Source organism: Poecilia formosa, unplaced genomic scaffold (genome assembly GCF_000485575.1).
Source record: "Poecilia formosa unplaced genomic scaffold, Poecilia_formosa-5.1.2 Scaffold283, whole genome shotgun sequence".
Lineage (NCBI taxonomy): Eukaryota > Metazoa > Chordata > Actinopteri > Cyprinodontiformes > Poeciliidae > Poecilia > Poecilia formosa.
The window spans coordinates 20,298-42,876 of record NW_006800222.1 but is presented as its reverse complement, the minus strand read 5'-3'; the positions used below and the strand labels follow the sequence as shown (position 1 = coordinate 42,876).

The window sequence follows — 22,579 nt, the reverse complement described above, 5'->3', positions numbered from 1 at the left end:
TTTGTGGCGGTAAAGTAATGAAAAGTGGAAAACTTGAAGAGGTATTAACTTTTGAAAGACACAGCGCAGGACACACACGGTTGCCGATGAAGAAAAAAATAAATAACGCAGAACAAAAGTAAAGAGAAGGCACAGACGACCGCGCTCTAAGAATATAAGCGGGAGGCAATCTTTTAGTAGAGCAGAAATAAGTCCAAGAAAATACAGAAACCAGAAAAAAAATAAAAACAATTCTGGTCACGGAAAACAAACAAAAAAAAAGTTAGCCCTGAAAGAAGAAATCAAGAGTGACAGTGTGACACGTACACTTGGGCAGCAAAGAAATGGCTTCCAATCTGATGAATATGCCAGGGAAAAGGTCACATTACAGGAAAAGAAAGTCAGCAGAATTTCACGGCTGTCCACCCCAAATGACAACCAGCTGATGGATGGTTGACATTTAAAGCAAATCTACAAACAGAGAGATGAAATAAAAAGAGAATACAAAAAGATCACCTTGGTCGGCTGTGTGAAATCTTCCCGAAACGTTTCTGATAAGTTTTCAGTCCAGAGAGTTGCACTGGGGTCTTCATGGTGTTGCACATTTTTTTAACGAGCCCCTAAACACACATTTCTGATTTCATTGTCCATATGAGTCACGTTAAAGCTGAGATCTTCTATTCGTGTAGGACCTGATCAGTTTAACCGTCTACCCCACTGCTAGGCCCACGCAGTGAGATGTGTCATAGTATACGAATCAATGTGTTTGCACCTTGACCTGCACAGGACTTTTAATGGCATGAAAAAAAAAAAAAAAAAAAAGCAGTATTGCATTTTAAAGTTCAGTATGTCTCGTAATATTTTCGCTTAGTTCTTGTGAATCATACAATATGCCTTTTTTTTTTCTTAAATCTTTAAAGCTCCTCTTATGAAACCCTGCTTGAAAGCAGCTTAATCTGGACCGACTTCATTTTAATGACTGCAGAACAACCACCGGCGAAAAGAAAGACGGTAGAGCTTTTAGTTCTAATCATTTTGAACCACAGAGGCGAAGAGAAGCATTTAACGTATAAAAATGACATGATATTTTACTATATTATCTTTAAAATAGGTAGTTGTGGGTTTTTGATCATTTGAACACGTGTAAGACATGCGTAAAAAGTTACATCAGTCTTGAACCTCGCGTAGTTGAGAAACTTTTATTTTGGAGTTCCCAAAGTTTGCTTCCTGGGTCACGTACTGTTTTGATCACACATGCATCTTTTGTTTTCAATTTATTAAAAGAGATGGAGGTTGTTGGGTTTTTTTAAAAGCAGATAGCACTGTTAGTCTTTTACTGTATTTGAAATCCAGATTAGTTGAACCAGTAGTTGCACTATGCCTCTTTTATGAACTGGGCAGCTATTCACACTGAACCTAATTACATTTTTTACACTGTAAATGAAGGTAGGAGGTGGAGCACCAGCTTTGATCTTCTGAATACAGTAATGTAAAGATGCATATGCAAAAGTACGATGGTGTAAAAAATCAGTACAGTTGAATTCATTTTGTACTTTACTTTCTTTGTCAATTTACTTTTGTACGAGTTGTCACAGAGGAAGATCAACAATGGCGCATCACTTCGTACCTCCATTTCCTGGGTAAATAATCATTGGCTTCTGTTTTGAGAAACCCCAAATGCAAATGTGATAAGGATCCGAAAGTCCACAAGCAATGTTTGCACAAAATGCAATCTTTTCTTTTAGAAATAATGTTGTTTTAAGACGGCAGAAATCTGCTTTGGTCTCAGCTCCTCTCGGTCCATCCACCTACATCACCCTAAAAGACTTTCTGAAGTTAGGAGACTGACCAGAAATGACATCAAAGCAGGTATTAGTCCAACTTTTAACAACTCTGGCCTTGCTTCCCTTTACTTTTACAAAAAATAAATAAAAAATTAAGATCCTGATTCTTACATATTATACAGCTCACTTTCAAAGCCAAGAACTAAGTGACTTGACAGTTATTACTTATCAATAAGATAACAGCTTAGAAAATGTTCCTCACGACAGATGTGGGAGGACAGGCGATGCTGCATCAGTTAATGGTGTCAAAAAACCTTGGAATACTTATTTTAAATCATGGATCTTAATTGAATCGTTTAGCTCATGATGCAATTTTTTTTGAAGGACTTCAGTTTCCAACTTGCTTGAATGAAATATGCCATATGATTCCTACACATAAATAAACCAGTACAGTAACTTAGCATAGAAAAAAACAGCAATTTTTATTAATTTTTTTCTTGCTAGCGCTAAAATCTTCTCTGATCTTCTTCGCGGAGAGCGACCGAGGCACTAAGAGGTGACGCCTCTATTGTGGCCACTGGACAGCTATAACACAGTGGTGATTACAAGCCTCCTGTCCAATCGAAGGTCATCACAGTTCAGGGTGTGCGTGACAGACAGCCCACCGCTCATCTCACCTGCTCCGGCATACTGACACAATGACAACAGCAGTGCAGATCTACGGGTGTGTATCATGTCGAAATTGATCGCGGCGATCAATGTCACCGAGGGAAGCCGTACGGGAGGTGCAGCGACCACCGCCGCTGCACAGCACAAGGCCTGAGAAGTGCTTCGTCTTCTCTGTGATATATCTAGCTTTAAGTGGGAGCCTGGCGTGGGATCAATTTGCTGCAGGCGGCTCATATTTCACTGAAAACAGAGGGGAAAGACGGGATGATGACATGGCTTTGCAAGGCTCGCGGGAGGTCAGTCCTGAGAGCCGGGCCGCAACCCATGAGGTGAAAAGGAGGAGGAGGAGGAAGAGGAGGAGGAGGAGGAGAGAGCAAAGTTTGGTGACTAAATGCTGCGGCAAAGGCTTGGATGCAACACAGACGGCAAGCGTGACAGCTTGTCGATTCAGTGAATTTATAATGAGTGTTCTTTTATGCTTCACTTTCTCTTTAACCTTTCTCCTCTCGGTTTAGGGCACCACCGCCTCCCTCTTCTACCCACCACCAATCCTCACCCACATTGTCCTGTCACTGACTCTTGTAGCCCTTTCATCCTGGGGGTAAAAAACAAAGAGTTCTATGAAAGGTGCTTAGTCGCCGCTCGCTCCTTTGTTGAAGTGTCCTAATGATGCAAATGTTATTCTGGCTAATGAGCAGGAGCTATGTTTCGCCCGAGGTTTACCACCCAGCTCCGCCGTCCTGTCTCATGAATAAAAATCCCGGTGTCAGGGTCCAGACGGGTGCTCCTCTCCGCTCACAAGATAATGACCAATATACAGATGGCGCCTCCTCAAACAAGAGGAAGGCAGAAAAAGACAGTTGCAGATTCGTCAGAGAGAAGCAAGCAGGTTTTTTTTATTTTTTGAGGGGGTGGCGGGGGAGGAGATTAAAATGAATTTAAATAAACAACAAGATACCACATTTGAGCAAAAATAAATAAATAAAATAAATTAAAAAAAAAAAACAGAAAAACTTTGGCGGAACTCTGAACGCCCCCTCACCTGTGAAACTCAGAATAACCTTTTGACTCTGGGTTCACTCTGGCTGTCACATCCACATGCTCTTAAGGAGATATAAACCAACAGCTATTGACTGGGATAAAAAAAAAAAAAAGAAAACTTACAGCTGTTTGCATAACTCTCCCTTCCCACCTCGCAGCTTAATCCTCTGCGCTTTTTGCCCTTCAGTGTTTCAAAGGCAGCCTGCAGGCTAGAATTGCCCTTTGCTGACTCGTGGCTGACAGTGAATAAGTTCCCCCGCTCGTCTCCCGCCTTTTATCTCTGAGATCATACTCCGAGTGGGTCAAGATCAATGGTGCTCCCTGCAAATCTGCCCAGGCTCTGGGTGCTTCTCATTGACCTCTGCGCCAAGGGGTAACTCGCACTCCCGCCTGACCGTCTTCTGCGTACACATCCGTGGGTAAACTCAGGTTCTGCACGCCGAGTTTTTGAGCAGAGAGAGTCAGGGAGCATGCTGGTTCAGAGTCATTTTTTGCTCCAGCGCTGACTTCTTCTTGAACTTAGCTGTGAACTGCTCTCAGGCTGATGGCTTTCTTAAAGACACAGGTGAAATAACAGTGCCCAGGAAAAGAATTCACTCCACATATTTCTTTAGGTTTTCGAACATTAATATCGGAGGATAATGCAAGTCTTTTGGTTACGTGTCTCCTCTAAGCTTTGCACGCTGGGAGACTGAGTTTTTTCCCCTCCCTGTTCTTTGGAAAACAGCTCAGGCTTGAACAGACTAAATGGAGAGTTTATGTGAAAGAGTTTTACGTTTCAACTTCCCTATTGAAGAATAGTATGATGCTGCCACCACCATGTGCCACCATGAGGGTTGTGTGCACAGTTTTAGATTTCTTCTAGGCGACATGGACTAAATATTTTGTGGTTCTACTGTGGTGACGATAAAAATAATGATAAGAACTACTGACTATGTCGGGGGATTTTTTAGATAAATGTACAGCTGTGCAGCTGCCCCACAAACACAGCTCTTGAAAAATGTACCCATTTGTAATGGGAGGAAGACTGAGGAGTGTCTTCTTGTAATCAAGGGCGATGTGTATCACTAAACTCCCCACGATAATTACACTTAATCATATTTTCAAATGTATTTATCTTTATTGATGCTATCAATGAACAAATTGAGGGGATAAAAGTGAAAAGACCAAACCTGATGATGTGGAAATTTGAGGGATTTGTTTAAAAAAAACACCATTAACTGGAATATATTATGACACTGATCAATTAAAAGTCTTGTCATAATGAGAAATTTGTCATGATTAACGATAAATGATAAAATAAAACTCATAGCTCTACTCAAGAGATATAAAACTTTTTATTGACAACTGCATAAAATGTGATCATCACCTATCTTTATGGCATTATGGCACTTTATGTCTTCTCTTGAATACATATAAGATTTATTGTAATGCAACCGTGAAAGGGCAGTCCTATTGCAAACATTGTGACATATTATATTTAACATCACATTCAGATACTGTTCTAGGTGACGTCACTACATTTTGAACACTAATGATAAAAATAACCATGGAGGCAAAGTGATCTCTTTGCAATTATGCTAAAAAAATATATAATTAATGTACTGTATTGACTAAGTTGAGGGAAAATAAAAGCTATCTCTTAGGGAATATATATATATTTTTAAAGGTTTTATTGACTCTAGTGGCCTTTATGTGATAATGAATTGATATGTAGGACACGTTGCAAAGTTCGCCAGGCCAGGAATTGAACCTACGACGGCCGCATTGAGGACCAAGGCCTCCTTATGTGGGTTGTGCTTAACCCCTGTGCCACCACAGCACCCCCTTGGGGCATATATCTCATAAAAGCGACAGGTAAATGAAAACATTCTGCTCATAAAAGTAAAAAACAGGAGTAAAATTCACTACATCATGACAACAAAAGCACAAGGGGCAATGCTACCACTGTCCTCAGGCCCAATAACGATTGCAACAGCAGCGATAGCAGCGATAGCAGCCTGGTCCCAATCCAGCTGAGGCTCTCATCCAACAGGCTTTCCTCTGAGGCCCGCTTCAACAAGATGGATGACGAGCACCGAGCTCCTAACTGGGCGCACTCGGCCCAGACACTACTGGGTCCGAGCTGAATAAAGGGGGTGGCGTTCCCTCGCCTGCTCTTCCCTAATAGGAGGCACTGGATGCGAGACAGGAGCCCATAAATAACGCCGTCGGCTCGTCACCAGAAAAAGAACACTCTCACCTGAGCTGGATCACTCACAGAGAACACTGGGGAGAGGCGCAGTGAACGAGTGCGATGCCGTAAAGTGGGGCCGAGACTAGAGAGTAGACTGAAGGTAGGACACAGGTACACATCATACAGTTTACTCTCTCCTTACCTTTGCAGAGTTTTGAGCTTTTGCATTTACCATGGGCTACATAAAAAAAAGTTGTATTTTCCTCAGTGCTGGTGCTCCAAGCAGTGGAAAGGGGGTTGTAAGTCCAGAAAAGAAGCTAATTACATTCAGTAAACTGTCCTGGTAAGATCCAAGAAAGTAAACAGTACGTTATGTGAAAGCTTGAGGTTTTATGAAAACATGTGACTGTAATTTCTGTAAAAGATCTAGAAAATCACCTGTAAAATTTCAGAAGCATAGCAGAAAATTATCTAGTAGGTTCTGGATAGTACCTGATTCTGAAATTTAATCTTCGACTTCAGGGAAAGTATCAAACTTCTGAGAAAGACATAATCAATAAAAAGTCAATAAAAATTAAATGAAAGCATCTGGGAAGTTCCAGATTAATACTTGGTGTGTTCTGGACAGAATGAAAGTATGAATGAAAGCTTACATACAAAACAAAAGTATGTAAGCTTCGTATAAGTTCTTGGAATGTTTTATTAAAATAATCTTGGAAAAATACCTGGAAAAGTTTACAGCACAGTTACTTTTGCTTTTCAGGAAAACTACTTAAGTTTTAAGAAAGTAACCAAAAGAGTTATAGGAAAGCAGCAGGTTAAATCCCAAAAGATATTTGATCAGTTTTAGAAAGTAACCACTGAGTTATAGGAAATAATATCTTGGTTTCAGGAAAAGTAACCGGCAAGTTCTCATGAAAGCTCTGAGTTCTGTACTACGTATAACCATGTAAGTCCTAGAAAAATATCTGCTAAGTTCCTGAAAGTGTCTTGTAAGTTCTAGAAAGTAACATCAAAGCTTGTGGAAAGTACCTGTTATTTCCTACCTGGTAGGTTCCAGGAAAGTAGCGATAGATTACAATGAAAGTTACAGATTTCAAGAAGTTCTGGAAAGTTCAATGAAAGTAACTATGGTCCATTAAAGTTCCACGGTACTGTCTGGTAAGTACTGGAATCGAAACTGGTGAATAAATAGTTCTACAATTAAATGACTACATTGGGTTATGGTTTGGAATTTCTTTTTATGTCGTGAAATAACTTTTAGAAGAAGATGTAAGAGTTTGAACTTAGCAGAACGCTCATCCTCTCCTTGACCCTCACACAGAAGACTTGTAAACATAGCAAGGTTGACAGAAAGACTGACAGCAAGCTCAGTGTGAGGGCATCCCAACATCAGATCAATCAACTTCATCAGATTCTCAGGCTGGCCGTCAATTTCTCATCTGGGTTATCCAAGTTCGCTTTGCCTTGAATAAAGGTAAAATAAAGGTTTTCGCTCCAACCTGTCAAACTTTCATTTCAACAACATGTCATTATTACAGAGTTTGGACCTCAGCTATGGTTGGCTGCAGTACATACAAACAAAACTACTTTACCAGTCAAACAACAGTTGCGCAGATCCATAACCCAATCAAAGTCTTACAAAATAAAACTTGGCTACAACGATCACAAAATTAAACTGCAGCCTTAAACAAGTAATGGATTAAACATAATAATAATAATAAAAATACTAAAAGAAAACCACAAAAAGGTTTGTTTTTGCCCAATAAGTCGTCCTGATATTCAAGAAAACTCTAAATTAGGATGGTAGGTCGAGTTTTGTCATTGTAATATGACAAATGTGGAAAATGTAAATAATTTAGTAAAGTCTGCTGTGTTTATTTTATCACAGCACGTTGTAACTCACGTGGGTCGTATACGGTGAATTTGAAGTCATCATGACAAAACTACGGTGCAGGAGAAAGCGAACCTCTCTGAAGAACACGCACACCTGGTATTCAAGCTAATTCCTTGACCAAAAAAACAAAACAAAACACAATTTCCCATCAGGCATTGAGAACAGTGCAGCGTCATGACGTCATGCGGAAGTAAACTAGCCAATATGGCTGCGTCCTTGACCGGCATGTTTTGGTTTCAGTGAAGTGATAAACATGCGCTGTAGTCGTAGATTTACAGAGAGGTTGAGTGTTAATAGAGCCGAGTGAAGGGAAAATGGAGAGACGACAGTTCGTCGCGTCTCTGGTGGTAAGACGGACGCTTTTATGCTTTTTTTTTCTTTTTCACTGAGTCGTGTTTAAAAGAGATAGACTGAATATTGTGAAGCAGCTGCCAAAGAACACAATTCTTAAACGTGACAGTCTTACAAAACAAACACTTTTACGTATTCTCTCTTAACTGTGTAAAGCACACGTTTTCATGAAGAAAAACTACTCGTTTAATATGAAGATAGGATGAAATATATGCAGTTGCAGTAGGATAAAAAAAGTGTTCTAGTGTGTGCTTTAAAAAAAATAAAAAAATTGAATCTCAAAAGATGCCTGTCTTTAGGCAGGAGGCTGCGCCGGGATGTGTGTGGATCTGACCCTGTTCCCATTAGACACCATTAAGACCAGACTGCAGAGTCAGCAGGGCTTCCACAAAGCGGGGGGCTTCAGGGGGATCTACGCCGGGGTGCCGTCTGCCGCAGTCGGATCCTTCCCCAATGGTAAGACGTTACAGATTTGGAACTTGGAAATCTATTGTAAGAACCAAAACTATTTGCATGTAAATGAATCAAAACTACAGCTGCTGATGTGTAGTAAGAAAGGGCATTAATGCTGCATTATGAATTTATGTTAATGTGAGATAATAATATGAATAAAAAACACGATGCTATAATTTTCTCACCTTTCAGATATTCTACCAGTGCACAGCAGAAATGAGTGCTTTCTAATTTAAGAAGAGGCATTTTCTTAAATTGTTTGTGCACATATGCATTATGTTTTGCATGCAGCTTTTAAACTAGTCTACAATGTGAATGAAAGGGGAGCTACAAATAAGCTTTCATTGGCTTTTGGTAGGTCAAATCCTCTTTCTGAAGAGCTTTAAGCTGAAGGTCAGTGAAAGAAACATGTTAGCAGAAAAACGGCTCTTTAAACTGGTCATTTGGTTGAATTTGAAAACTTATTTGATTTGTAAAAAGTTTTGAAAACCATGTTTAAACTATGTTCATATTTGCCACTCTGCTTTACAGTTACATCTTTCTTTGTTTTTTTGTGTGTCGCCTAAAACACCCTCAAAACACCCTGAAGTTTGTGACTAGAAAACGAGAGAATTGGGTATGAATACTCCTTTGATTAAAAATCTGGCAACTTTTAGGCAAAGTATAAATGCCTAAACTCTAATATTTCCACATAGACTATAGTTGTAGTTATTCCTGCAAAATATTTCCAAGTAACAATATATTAAGACTGCTTTCATGAGGTGGCTGTAATGTGGGAGTGGAAGCAGCGGTAATTGATGATCAATATGCCATCCAGGCAACAGCTGAATAAATTTTCTTTTTAATGAGTTGATATGATTAAGCTCAGGCCTTTCCCAGTTGTTAATGAGGCAGAGACTGACAAGAAAAAATAGATATGGGAGTTTTTCCTTCTTTTTTTTTTCTTTTCATTTCTTATACCTACAGGATAGATTTATTCAGCCGGTGGGTCTGTGGAAAAAAAATACAAACTAAAATTGAAAGTCAGTCCACATAAGACGCGTATCATATCCTGGGCGTTAAGATGTGTTGTTGTAAATGCAGAGACGCACACCTCGGCGTCTCCCCACTGTCAGTGACGGCAAGGAATATTAATTGCTGTATGCTGGTTGACTAATGGACCCTAAACGACTGCGGTTCTGCTTGGTTTCAGCCGCTGCGTTCTTTGTCACCTACGAGTGCACCAAGTCCCTCCTCGGCGACAGCGGAGCTTTCGCAGCGCCGCGCACGGCACCTGTCAGTCACATGCTGGCCGCCTCCCTGGGAGAAATAGTAAGTCTCGCCATCCCTCCTTCTCCCTGCCTTTTTGCCTCCTCCGGTGTGGATTTCTCCTTAACCGTGCTCACTTTAGCTTGTTTTTATTTGCCTTCCATCTTCAGAAGGCCAGCTGTCGCTCTTGTTATTGCTCCTCCGTCTTCCTGCCCTCGCCGCTTCTTTCCCACCACTGTATATCCCAGATGAACACCGCTGGCATGCGTGCTAATGTTACTGCCTTTTACATTTCACAGGCTTCTTATTGAACGGGGGGGAGGAGAAGGCTGGAAGTGGGGTTTTTTTTGGCTGTGGGCCTCCAGGGTCCAGCTGGGCGAGTTAAGGGGGCTTCCTCAGGACTGTTCCGGTGTTTTCCCTACCAGCTGCGTAAATAAGATCTCATTACCGCCGATTCACTCATCTGCTTTCCCAGAGAAGTAACCCAGCCAATTTAGTCTGGGGAATTTAGGCTCGAGAACCTACGAGGAGCGGTGCAATTTCCTCAGCCCCTCCTCTCCCAGTTGCTCGAAGTGAGCCCCGTCGCTCAAGCCATATGTGGGCCGCTGGTATTCAGATTGGCATGAAGGGGGGTACAGGGATGGGGGGGCTGCAACCCGGGCTGTTTTGGTCTTCAGTATTCATAGCTTTTGGATAGATGTAATTTAGCCAAGTTTTGCATGTTCATGGCATGGAATGATTCCCAATGGGGGGATGCTCACTCTGTCGCTGAGAACCGAGGTTTTAAAAAGCTGCAAGTTCAAACCCACTAAAAAGATTTAAAAAAATAAAAAATAAAAAAAACTGCCCGCCATGCTGTTTCTATTGGTGGAAGACATATTAGGCTCTTGCACTTTCTGTCAGCATGCAGGATTTTTAGAAATGCTTGCCAAAGTGAAATTGTCTATAAAAAAACACACTCTGGTGTGCATATTTGGGAGCTGGACATCCAAATGATTAATAACAATGGCATACAGGCCCACAAATGTAGACTCTGGCTTCCTGTGCAACAAACCACAACACTAGCTATGTTTTATGAGTAATTCCCCATTGGTCTCAGTTTTTCATGACTTTGTTTCCATTAACCTTTAACTGTAAGCTGAAGAAGTTACTGACTGAGATAAAAGGCTACATCCTGTGACAGAATCCATAGCCTAGTCCTGGCGTAGCTGCCCTCAGGATCGTCTCCTATTGAATTTTCATTTAATCAACGTTATCGCTTGATGGTTGGAGTCTAACAGACCGTGAAGTTGGCCATTTTTTCTTTTCAACAAACGCAGGAAAAAATAATATGGAACTGAAAATGACTATGGCGTAGTAAATTGAGCTTTCGTAGACTCTTGGAGTGTAGAGTGAGTGCTGCCCCTCTCCCACTTGTTGCTGCCTCCTGCTGGTCAGCTGATGGAAAAAGTCATGTTTTTTACAGTTTGACTATTTACGAATATTACAAGCTATGACACTTTGGACAGTAAGCTTTAGAAAATGACTGAATTTAACAGGGCAATGTATCAAGTATGAATAAAAACTAAAACAACAACAAAATGTGATAGATAGCAATATTAGTAAATTTTCTAATTTAGTAAATTTAGCTAAATTACATCAGTAGTATGTGGGCTTTTACTAGCATGCTGACTATCATTGACTTACTCCATTTAGTATGCAAACATTAGCATATAGGTTGAGCTAAAATACTAAGGTTAGATAAAATGCTGTCAGTAGTACGTTGATTTCCATGTTCTATGCAAACAGCAGCGAATTAGCTAATTAACTGAAATGCTAAGGTTAGCTGTAATAAGATCAATAGCAGGTGGGCTATCACTAGCATGTTGACTAATATTGACTTACTCCAGTTGCTTAATTAGCTACAATGCTAAGGTTAGCTGACATTGTTCGAATAAGAGATTCAGAAAAATCCATTTTTTATTTTGCTGTTCATTAACTTCATCAAACTGAAGAACTCACTCCAACAGTTTTAGGTCCATAAATGCACCGACCCGTTGGATTCACAAACACAGTTACTACCTCTCTCATACAACCTCAAGAAAATACTTAGCTCACTTACTTTTGCATTTGAATCGGTCAAAATCGAATGGTAGGAATAATTGTTGTTTTTCTGTTTTAGTTAAAAACAATACAGGCTTTAAAGTCATTGCGTGAAACTGTGGTATTTTTCTTTAATCAGGTTTATCATAGCGTGACGTACACACCGATCCACCCAGTCCAGAGGGTAACAACATGCCACTGTCTGACTACAACCTCTAACTTTCGTCCTGATCAGCTGCAGAGTGCTGCAGGAGTGGAGCAGTTAACAGACGGTGAAACTTGCCCGCTTCTGCCCGGGTCACGGGTGAGATGAATGTGAAAGGTGAGGCAGAGGTCGCCATCGCCTATAACCTCAAGGTTGGATTTATTCACATCAAAGGCACAAAGCTACAGAGCATGGACGCTATCCCACTGAATTCTGGCAACTGACTTCGACTTGAGAGTCTAAGCTGCAGGCTTATCCATGAAAGGCTCAACCCCAGCATTGCCCTGAGTTAAATAAAAAAAAGGGCTTTAACACCTGCGCAGTGATGCAACATCAGCCATTTATTATTCTGCCTTTCCTCAGTCATTGGTAAAGAATTTTAATCAAAAGTTGTGTTTTTTTCCCCCCTTAAGTCTTGCAAAGTGGTGAAAGCGTTTGAAATGGATCGTTTGGGTCTAGTGCCTTAATGACTCGTAAACACATTCAAAATGAGTCGGATAATTAAAGAGGAAGTTGTTGATGCATTTTAGTGCTAAAATGAACCGAGTTGCAGCCTAGGTCTATTGATAAAAAATGAAGTAGGTATTGAAAACAAATGGATGGATTTTTACTACTTGTTTACTATGTGCTTGTTTGTTTTTACCTAGCGGGACAAAATGACAGATTACAGGAAGTAAAGATGGAAAAACTTGAGTCACTCAGACATTAAAGTCATTGTGGGATCCAGTGAACGGGATTTTAATAATTAGCAGCTTTAAATCTAACTTTAAAGTGACTACTGATTTGTTGACTTTTGTTTTAAGATGGAGGTAAACGGTAATGGCAGTATTGTAATAAGTCAGTAGTAAGAGGGCAACAATGAATGTATTCATTCAGAAAATCTTTGTACCGAAAAATCAGATACAACTTGTTCACTTTAAAGTTATCAAAGCAACTCCAAAGTAATTTAAGCATGTTTTTATTATCTTATGCTAACATTTTGACCAAACGTGTCATTATGGAGGACGCATCCTGCCAAAATTGGCAATAAATATCGACACAAACAACATGATGAAGTAATTAATGTGCCAGATATTGCATCCAAAAAAAATAAGAAATATGAACTTTTCGAACTTATTGGACTATTGAGTGTGGCACAAAGAGTATGTACCAAACTGTAATGTATGTCTGCCTTTGCTACTCCGATTAGTTTTTAATGTATTTAAATGTTTAGATTGATAGTCCCTTAGATGTCACAGAAATAATAATAATAAAAAAATCCCACCTTGATACACAAATGTTTTAGAAAGTTTATTTTTTGCTAATGTTTACCAATGCCTTTGTAATCACCAACCTCTTGTGATGTCATCGTATCAAGTACACAGAAAAGAATGTGAAGTAATTTTCTTAACTTATTTTTTAAACCTGTGTGAGATCCTGCAGGTATAACCCACACTTCAGCACCCCACTGCATTTCTAGTATCAATGTTCATTTGTGAATAGAATAAAATCCACCTCTGGATAGCTTCTTTAAAAACAACAACAAAAAAAGAGGAAACGGAAAAACTAATCCTATTTCTTTATTAACCTCTAAGACATGACTTCTAAGCAGAGCAGAAGGAAACAGGTTAGAGAAAAGGACGGCCAGAAGTCCTGCTTCTGAAGGAAGAAAGTGGCGGTGGTCGAGACGGCGAGAGAAAGTCCTCTCCCCTCCCCCTCCGTCTTCTCCTTCCAGAAGTGTCCTGGTGTTCGCGCGGCTGCAGATGTGGGACGCTCCTGTAAAGAATGTGTAAGCTGATGGCGTCTGTCAGGCTCTCGCAGGCTGTTATCTAGCCATTAGATCAGATTTATCTTCATTCCCATTCGCTCGACGTCTGCCCTGAAAGCTCATTTGTCAAGGCCAGGCAGCAGGGCTTTTCTCGCATCTGCAACCCCCTCCCTTCGCCGCCGCATGTCGACGGGAGGATGTTCAGCAAAATACAGTGTGACATGACAAGATAGGGGACAGTGAGAAGGAGGGAGCACGAAGGAGGAGGGTTTTTTTTCATTTTTTTTAAGGGTGGGGGGACAAAGTGGCAACCACTTAACTTGGCACTGAGAAATAATCCATGCATTGCCTTTGAGCAGCTCCTCGCTCTGTGATTTATTGGCTGTTGTTTCAGAGTTGGAGACTCCCTATGTCCTCGCATTATCCCGTTTTACTTCACAACGTTTTCCCACTCTCCTCTCGCCTTCTTCCCTCATCGTCACCCTAGGGTGCTGCAGTCAGTTTTTAGACGTTTTATTCATTTTTTTTTAAACTTGTGACATCAGGGGTTTGGAATTAATCTTTTAATTGAAACTTAATTGGAGTAGTTCAATCTCATCTCAGCTTTCAGCTTGCGTGCGCATTTCTGATCTGGAGCCAGATGGCAATCCTGATCCTGACTGACTGTGTCCTGATGCGTGCCAGTAGTTAAAGAGGGCTGGAGTGAAGGAGGAGAGGATGGAGAAATGCAATAATTCATTCTGTTGATCGATTCACTGGTGATGCTGTTAACGTGCTTCGAGACTGCTAATTTCCCTTTCCTTACAGAGGTTTCGCACACGACTGACAGACACCTGCTCAGCTAGCAGTTAGCCAGCGCCGGTCGGTAGAAAACACCAGGCAGTTCAACACCTGCAAGTTAAAGACAGACGGTGGCAAGAAGCTTTCTGCGGAGGGCCAGAAATGCCAAAAGTAAATCTTAAAATCTTACATAAGTAAATAAATGTAAAGCTACCATCAGAATTTAATCGTGCCAATCTACTTCGTGACTCCATACTTCCTGCTTTGTATTGATTGTCAGGAGTGTCTCAATGCATTTAATAGTTAAATAAATGTATATTAATAGTTGGTCTGCTGTTTATATTTAGTACAGGTAAACCAATAACATTTTGTGGTTAGAGTAGCGTTTGATAGGTCTTTGGTATAATTAGAAAAAAAAAGAATGGAGCAGTGTTGGTCTCATTCATTTGATGGGAAAAGTTGACAGACGACAGGAAACTATGGGACGCTGCTTAATGAGACAGTATTACAATTGAATGGTGAGAGTTATTTGCACGTTTTGTAAATAAATTGCACATATTTGTTGCTTAATGTTTAAATTGTATACTTATCTTGTTTCAAATTATATATTCTTTTGCCTGATATTAGAGTCGCTTAGCCCCCATTATTTAACAAACTAGTGGTGGATTCCCGACAGAACTAAAACAATTACAGGAAAATGCTGAGATTGACATGAATCAAGACATACATGCCATGCTAGATTTTTGTGTATCTCACCATCACCATCACCATCTCTATTTTACCATTTGCATGTTTAAAATAATAATAATAAAAAAAGAATACAGCTGCAGCCTCCTCCTCCTCCTCACCGCCCAGAACAACTCCCAGCCAAATAAACAGTGTCTCTAATGCATTAGGACTAATTTTTTTGCCTCATTCTTTGTTACCTGCTCCAGAAACAAGAGAGACTCATATTTAATGCCCAAGTCCCTTGGACAATTACATCAGTAATTACTTGTCATAGCCACTTTCTCTTTGTGCACTGGTCTTATTATGTGCCTTCTCAGAGAATTGGTTTGGGGGAACATGATGCGGATTGTTTTACAGATGCTAACTTGACCACAAACGAGATTTAACACTTGGATTTTAGCCTACAGTGACGATGAAGCCACACAGGTCCTAGTTCCGCCCCTTGGTGGCAGTGTTGCACCACGTTTTAACTTGCACCTTAACCACTTTAATGCTCATGAACAAATATTAATAGGTAACTGCACATAACTCTTCACAGAGGCTCTTTGAGCTCATTTAAGTGCAGAAATGAAGGTTTATCTTCTCACTGTGTACCAAATTAATGGGCGAGAATCTCCACAGCTTTGCAGAAAGACTGATGCTATAAAGGCCAATTCTACAGCGCTTTAGAAAGGATTCACAGGCTTTTAATTATTATTATTATTATTTTTTTTTTTTTTACATTTTTGTCACATTGTACCCAGAAAACCCAATGTATTTTATTGAGATTTTATGTTAAAGACCTACACAAGGTAGAAAACTGTAGCACAGAACCTCATTTCTCTGCTTTAAGTCTGTCAAATGGCTCGAGAGACTTAAATATTTAGATGGATGCTGTCTGAGAACATCAGCGGCAAATCTTAGTACACATTCTCAATAGTATCTAGGTCTGGATTGGGCCTTTTTAACACTAATGAATGTCCTTCATTAGTAACTGCACTTCTTCCATCACGTCCAGCATTGTGAAGTGCACAACTTAGACTTGTCTTGTCAACAGATTTTTATCCACGACGGCCCTGTCTTGAGCTCCATTCATCTTCATATTAACTGTCACCAACTTTCCATTAGCATAATGCTGCCAGCACTGTCAGTCTCCTGCCACACAAGGCAGTTTTTGTGGAGCTGATTAGTTCTGTTAAAACTGTTGAGAATACATTGAGCACAGTTACTATTAGGTCACTTTCTACGTATTTCTACATATTAAGAGTAAATAGGGATGAATATGAATGCATGTCATACTTTACAGGTTTGTATTGATGAAGAACAAATAATATATACAAAACAAAACCATGTATCCTTTTATTTCCTCTCCATAGTTATGCTCCACTTTGTCTTGGCTTGCCACATAAAACACATTGATGATCTGCAACTATAGTAGCAAATATAGTAGGATTCAAAGGTACAAATACGTTTTCAAGGTACTGTCAGTACAGAATTAGCCCAACTTAGTAGTTAGTAAGTTTTTATTCAGTCAGCCAAAATTTTTACTTGTTCAGCTTTATGTATCCTGTATGGGGTGGGCATCTCTCATATTGTTTATTATTTATCATAAAAAATTTGTTACTGAGATAACATATCTCTGCATTTCAATGAATGTTGTTAAAAACATTGACAGTATTATCTGAAGTGTTAATTTTACTCTTTCCTCTACTGTTTGCTTCTCGAGATAATCAACAAATATCAGTAAATTCTAAAATTAGATTAAATGCAGTCACTTTGTGTAGCTTCAGTCACACTTCTTTCACTTTCTGTTTCAAATGAGAATGTTTTTCAAGACCAGTATTTGTGTTTGTACCTCTATGAATGCTGTGCCATGCATTTGCATCCATACAGTTACAAAAAAAAAAAAAAAAGCAACAAATCGTTTTTTTATCGTCATTTTTATTGTTATCACAACAGTATCGCAAAAATATTACGATAAAGTCTAAATCCGTATCGTCAACCTGTATTTCCCGTGTCTAAGACTCTAACATTCCTGGTGCCTCTCCGTGTTTTTGCTCTGAAGGTTTCCTTCGTGGCAGACTGAAAAAAAAAATGGTAGGAAATATAAGTGCCTGTCTAAAATGATTCCTCCAACAGCTGTCGGGGTACTGTCCTCTCCCTCACGGCCAGAGAGCCTTATGTTTCGCTCTCAGTGCCGCTAAAACGAGAAGGAGCAACAGAGAGTAAAGAAAAAGACGCTTTTCATCTCATCGCGCCCTCCATCCCTCCTCACCAGACTCCACCGTGGCGAGGGTGGGACCAGCCAGCGGGCATCTGCGCCACTCTGGGGTCTCTGGGGGAGGCTGGTGGAGGGCTGGAGGGCGGCTCCGGCAGTCGCTCCGTTAAGAACCGCTCGCCGTTAGCTGGCGTTTCCACGCCGACGCAGGATAAATGGGGAAATCAAGTTGCCAGGTGGGCAGCTGCGCCCGCCTGCCTGTCCGCCTTTAGGAGGCATAAATATTCATGTCTATCTTCACTTGCTGTTGGCAGTCCATATTTTTGTTGACATATGGTGGATGGGTTGGAACTTGAGCAGAGCGCGCGGTTACCGAGGTGCGAGCGCGTGTCCGAATCTATCAGCGTGTTTGACAGGAGCATGTTCTCTGGACACAGATACACGGTCGGCCTGGTGACCTTCTGCAGACGCGCCAGCCGCCGCACCTGCGTCGTGTCGCCTGTTTGTAGCTGTTTGTTGGCCAGCCAAGTTGCACTCTTAACTGGAGCGGTTGCTCGTCTGGCTGCTACATGCGAGCGCTCCCTTCACACGCCGTATTATGGTCAGATATCATGTTGTCATGTAGACCAGGAGGGTAAAATAAAGCACCGCTGACACTTATTGGCTTCCTTGGTGAAGCAGCAGCATGACCACACACTGAAATATTTAAGAAGATCCAACTTTTAATTGAGCAAATTGATTTAGTGGATGGAAAACTGCTGGTTTTATCAGTAGGATTGCTATTAATTTTCTCCAGCAACATTTCAAAGACAGGATCATAGAAATGTCTTCTTTCTTAGCAGACTGTCTTTAGGTTCTCTCTAGGTAGCAATGGAAGAAGGTTGATTTTCCATTTTTGAGTTGATTTAATTGTGTGTTTGAGATCGTCACCCTACTGAAAAACATAAAGACTTGTTTTAAGTTTTCTTGCAGAGTCCACCACGTTTTTATTTGGCATTTACTGGTATTTCAGAAGACAAAACGGGCCCCTACTGCCTTTCACATAATTTAAGTGATTGCCTCAATCTCTTCATGATGTTGTTACTTATAGTTGCTATTTTCATATTAAAACAAGGTAGCGGTAGTTGCTAACTGACTTTACCACCTATTTCTCATGTAAAGATTTTTTTATGCTGCATTAAACAAGTGCTACCAACTACATGCAAGGAGGGCCTGAATGCATTGTACTTAAATAATTGGCTATCACTTTTTGCAGTCCAGGCAGTTCTTCACGATATGCATAGGTCGTACAGTGATATAACAATAACTGTGCAATATGTTGTGCTGAGTTAAAATGCCACGTCTTAGCAAATGTTAAATCCAAGGAATCTCATGTGACTAAACTGTAGAAAACAGTTATACTGCAGTTCACTTCATTATGCAGCTCCATGTTTAACCTTTGCTTCACTCCTAATCCATTTGTTGCTGAAATATTCGGCGTTCTTTTCCTTTGACCAAAGCACACGTTTTAAAGGAATCCTGCATATTTATGTTTGTGATAGTAGACACAAAGGAGTTTCCAAGCAGTTGTGATGTAAACAGTTTTTTTTATGTTGCTGTATTATTAAGGGTCCTCTCTGTTCTTGTCAGCTCTGCAGGTGTGAAATTAGGAGGTTTTTTTAAACCTCCGTTAACAGCTGTGGAATCCGTCAACTGTGCATGTTGACGGACTCCACAGTTTTAGTCATTTTATTCTTTTCAAATATTATTTTGTAGACATGTACAAGTTTAGCAGGAAAGTTGTTTTGCTAGTTATGACCTGTTTCAGGTCATTAGTAAGGTAAGCTGTTCATCTTACTGTGGTAAGATGAACAGCTTACCTTAGTTTATTAGCATCTCAATTTGTCTTTTCCATTATTGAGAGGGGATAAAAGAATTATGGCTGTGTTTTATATTATGTAGCTTAGAGAAACATGAACGCTCGAAGTACGAGCTAAGAGTTTCTAGACACTCAAATCAAGTATAAATAAAGAAATTCTCCTTATAGTAACTGATAGTTGTGTCAAAAATGGTGGTACCAATGATTTCTTAAAAACAATGATATCTTGGATTTCTGTTTTCCTCCCCGCAAATAAATGCCACTGAAGTGAAAGTTTGGATTTTTAACTGAATTAACAAAATACTCTGTTTAAGATCTTGGTTTACAAAGAAAAGAGGACTTTATCTTAGGCCTTCCAAAAATACTTTTTTTAATTAAAAGTTCACCAGTAATTGTGAAGGGAGCTCAGGAAAATATGAATGTAGGATTCCACAACCTGCAGGGCCCCTCTACAAATAAAATCCAGTCCTTTGCGATTGTGATATTGCACACACAGATATTGCAGTGATGATTTCTAGACTAGAGGGTGCTAAATATATATATATATATATATATATATATATATATATATATATATATATATATATATATATATATATATATATATATATATATATATATATATATATGTTTTTTTCTCTCACACAAGTGAACTAGCAACACTCACTGAGCGGAGATGGACTCCTTTTTGTTCCCAGGTGGCGTGTTTGATCCGGGTGCCTACAGAAGTGGTGAAGCAGAGAACCCAGGCCTCTCCCTCATCCACCACCTACAACATGCTGCTGGCCACACTCAGAGAGGAGGTAACGGGTAGCTGAATCATAATGCTTTTTTGTGTTTTGTTTCTAACTTGCAATATTTCTGTTGCGCTCACCAGTTTCACAAATTTTGAATCTGGAAAAAAATAAGACTTTGGCAAAAAATAAGACTTTGGCTCAAGGAGGACAAATTAGTGGAGAAGCAATGAACTGCCATCATTAGTAGTTGTGCAAGTTGTACTGTAAGCAGAGCAGTGGAAACCAGTGACAGGTAAAGTGTGCAAACCAGATTTATTTTGTCAGCACTGCCATCTGTTCGGTTCTTCTAGCTCCGACGTTCCGACGTTCGCTCCTGGACTGCCAATGGCTTCCCATGGGAAGACAGTGAGTCTGGTTGTAAGGAGATATAGCAGAAGAAACATGGCAATAAAACCAAAGGGTTTACTTGGCATTCAAACTTCTCGGATCCAAACCTGTGGGAGTATCGGAAAAATGTGTTAGAATAAGTCTGAGCCACTAAGATTCCCTCCAGTGGATATTCAACAGGAGGAGGTTATGTGGTTTTAATGTTTTAGCTGGTTAGTGCATGTAGAAATGTGAAATAAGTAAAGTAAATGCTTTTTAAGTCATTTCAGCTAATGTAGCCACCACCATGTTTCAGCATGGAAACGTGGTGTTCAGGGTACTGCGCCGTGTTGGTATAAAACGGTTTCAAATTCACTGTGTTTGTGGGTTTTCTGCATAGGGTGTTCGAGGTCTTTACAGAGGATACGGCAGTACGGTCCTGAGAGAAGTAAGTTCTGTTTCACTTACCGCTCTAGTTTACCTAATGTTGTGTTTCATTGGGATTTTTTGGGATAGACCTTCATAAAGTAGTGCACAACTGGGGTTGAAGGAAAACAATACACAGTTTAATTTTTTTTTTAACAAAATACAATTTTGAAAAATTTGAAATCCATTTGGGAATACTTGGTACAACGTTTTGCTGCAATTACAGCTGCAAGTCTTGGCCAATCTACCAGCTTTACTCATCCGTAGGTGGGTTGTTGTTGTTTTTTTTGCCAGGTTTTCTCTCTGTGTTGTGGCTCGTTGAGTGTTGAGCAGCTTTCCTTTTTCTGCTGAAGTTAAACATCCTCCCAACATCATGGCACCACTACTGTGTTTCACTGTTTCTAGAGTGAAACGCACGATGTGACGTAAAGCATGTCGGTGAAAAAGTTAGATTTTGGCTCCCGGAAACAATTAGTTTCACTGGATTTCATTCATCAGATGAAATGGAGCTCTAAAGAAAGGAATGGTGGACTTTAGAGATTTTTTTTATTTTTTATTTCTTTTAAATTGTGAAAACTTTTGTAAACCAAGTGATTTCCCTTTACCATCGCATGCTAGGTTGTTTGGTTTATGGCACATAATTCTAGTAAAAAACTTTAAATTTGCGGTTCTAAAGTGAGAAAACATGAACAATCTCAAGGGGTATGAATACTTTTGCAAGGCAAAGTGTCTGATTGGTAAAGTTTAGTAACTGTATAGCTCACCACATAGAAGCTTTTCAGTTCAGCACTAATAAGTAAAAACAAGCTCTCAGTCTCTTGGAAAAAGTGCCTGCTGATTTCTTTCTTTTTGGTTGGGGATGGATATCAAGGCTCTCCACTGGTGTGATTAAAGTCATTTTAATTTCTCCTGGGCTTTATCGAAGCTGGACATATTGATTCATATTTTCTCCCCCTCACTTTCATCTCAATTACTCGTCCAAGATGGGTCTGGTGCTTTTCCAGGTGAATCTGAAATATTAATGCAATTAGCCGTTATAGATGCAAAACAAAGGGAGAATAAATGAGGAGCGGGCCGCTCTCCCTACGCGGTTGAGCACGTGCTTTCTTCTTTTTATTTTTTTCCTCCACTCTTTGAATCGTGACGCTTGGTTTAATTGCACCTGCCAATTGTGAGGATATTAAAACAATTGTGACCCCCTCTCCCGGCCAAGTTTCGACGCCACTAGAGAAGAAACTGAGGAGAAAGGGGAGACAGACAGCGAGAATGAAGTATGCGAAGGTGACACTTGTCTTTTTTTTTTTTTTTTGTGGAGGTGAGGGGGGGTTGTGTGAGGGTGTAATCCAGTCCCCTTCTCTGTGCTAGCCTGTACTTATTTTCTGCCTCACTAAACTGATGTTATTCACGCAAATTCCATCTGGACAGCGGAGGGAAAAAAAAAAAAAAAAAAAAAGGACAACAAGACACTGTGATTTCTCCGAGGGGCTCTGAATAAATGAATACATTTGGAGGCTGACGCACCGGCCCGTGTGCATACTAACACCGGCAGATGAAACGCGGCGGCGGGGATCTGGGGCGCGGGAACGGCAGACGATGCTCGCCGTGATTGGCTTTGACGTTTGTCAGGAAGGTAATTCATTTTCTTTGGGGCCTTCTCCGCCACGGGCTGCATCTACCTCCTTCGGCCCAGAGACCCTGTCAAGATAAGTTTGTTTGTGTGGTGCGCCAAGGCGCCTTACCTCCTCGCTGTCCCGCTAATTGGGGACTTTTCTGTGCTTTATATTCATTAGAAAGTCTTCAGGAAGCATTTCAGATGGACACGAGATCACATTAGCGGAGGATGTGTTGGGATCC

At 40.3% G+C, this 22,579-nt stretch overlaps 1 protein-coding gene across 1 annotated transcript; it reads left to right on the top strand.

The window, feature by feature from the left end:
• Positions 1-7,725: 7,725 nt before the first annotated feature.
• Positions 7,726-20,747, top strand: LOC103151502 (S-adenosylmethionine mitochondrial carrier protein; the record flags this gene model as incomplete). The annotated part of the gene is made up of 5 exons (XM_007571601.2): positions 7,726-7,893; positions 8,197-8,353; positions 9,543-9,661; positions 19,895-19,999; positions 20,700-20,747. Coding segments are annotated over exons 1-5 (462 nt in total), but the record flags the coding sequence as incomplete, so codon positions are not given.
• Between the last annotated feature and the right edge of the window lie 1,832 nt (positions 20,748-22,579).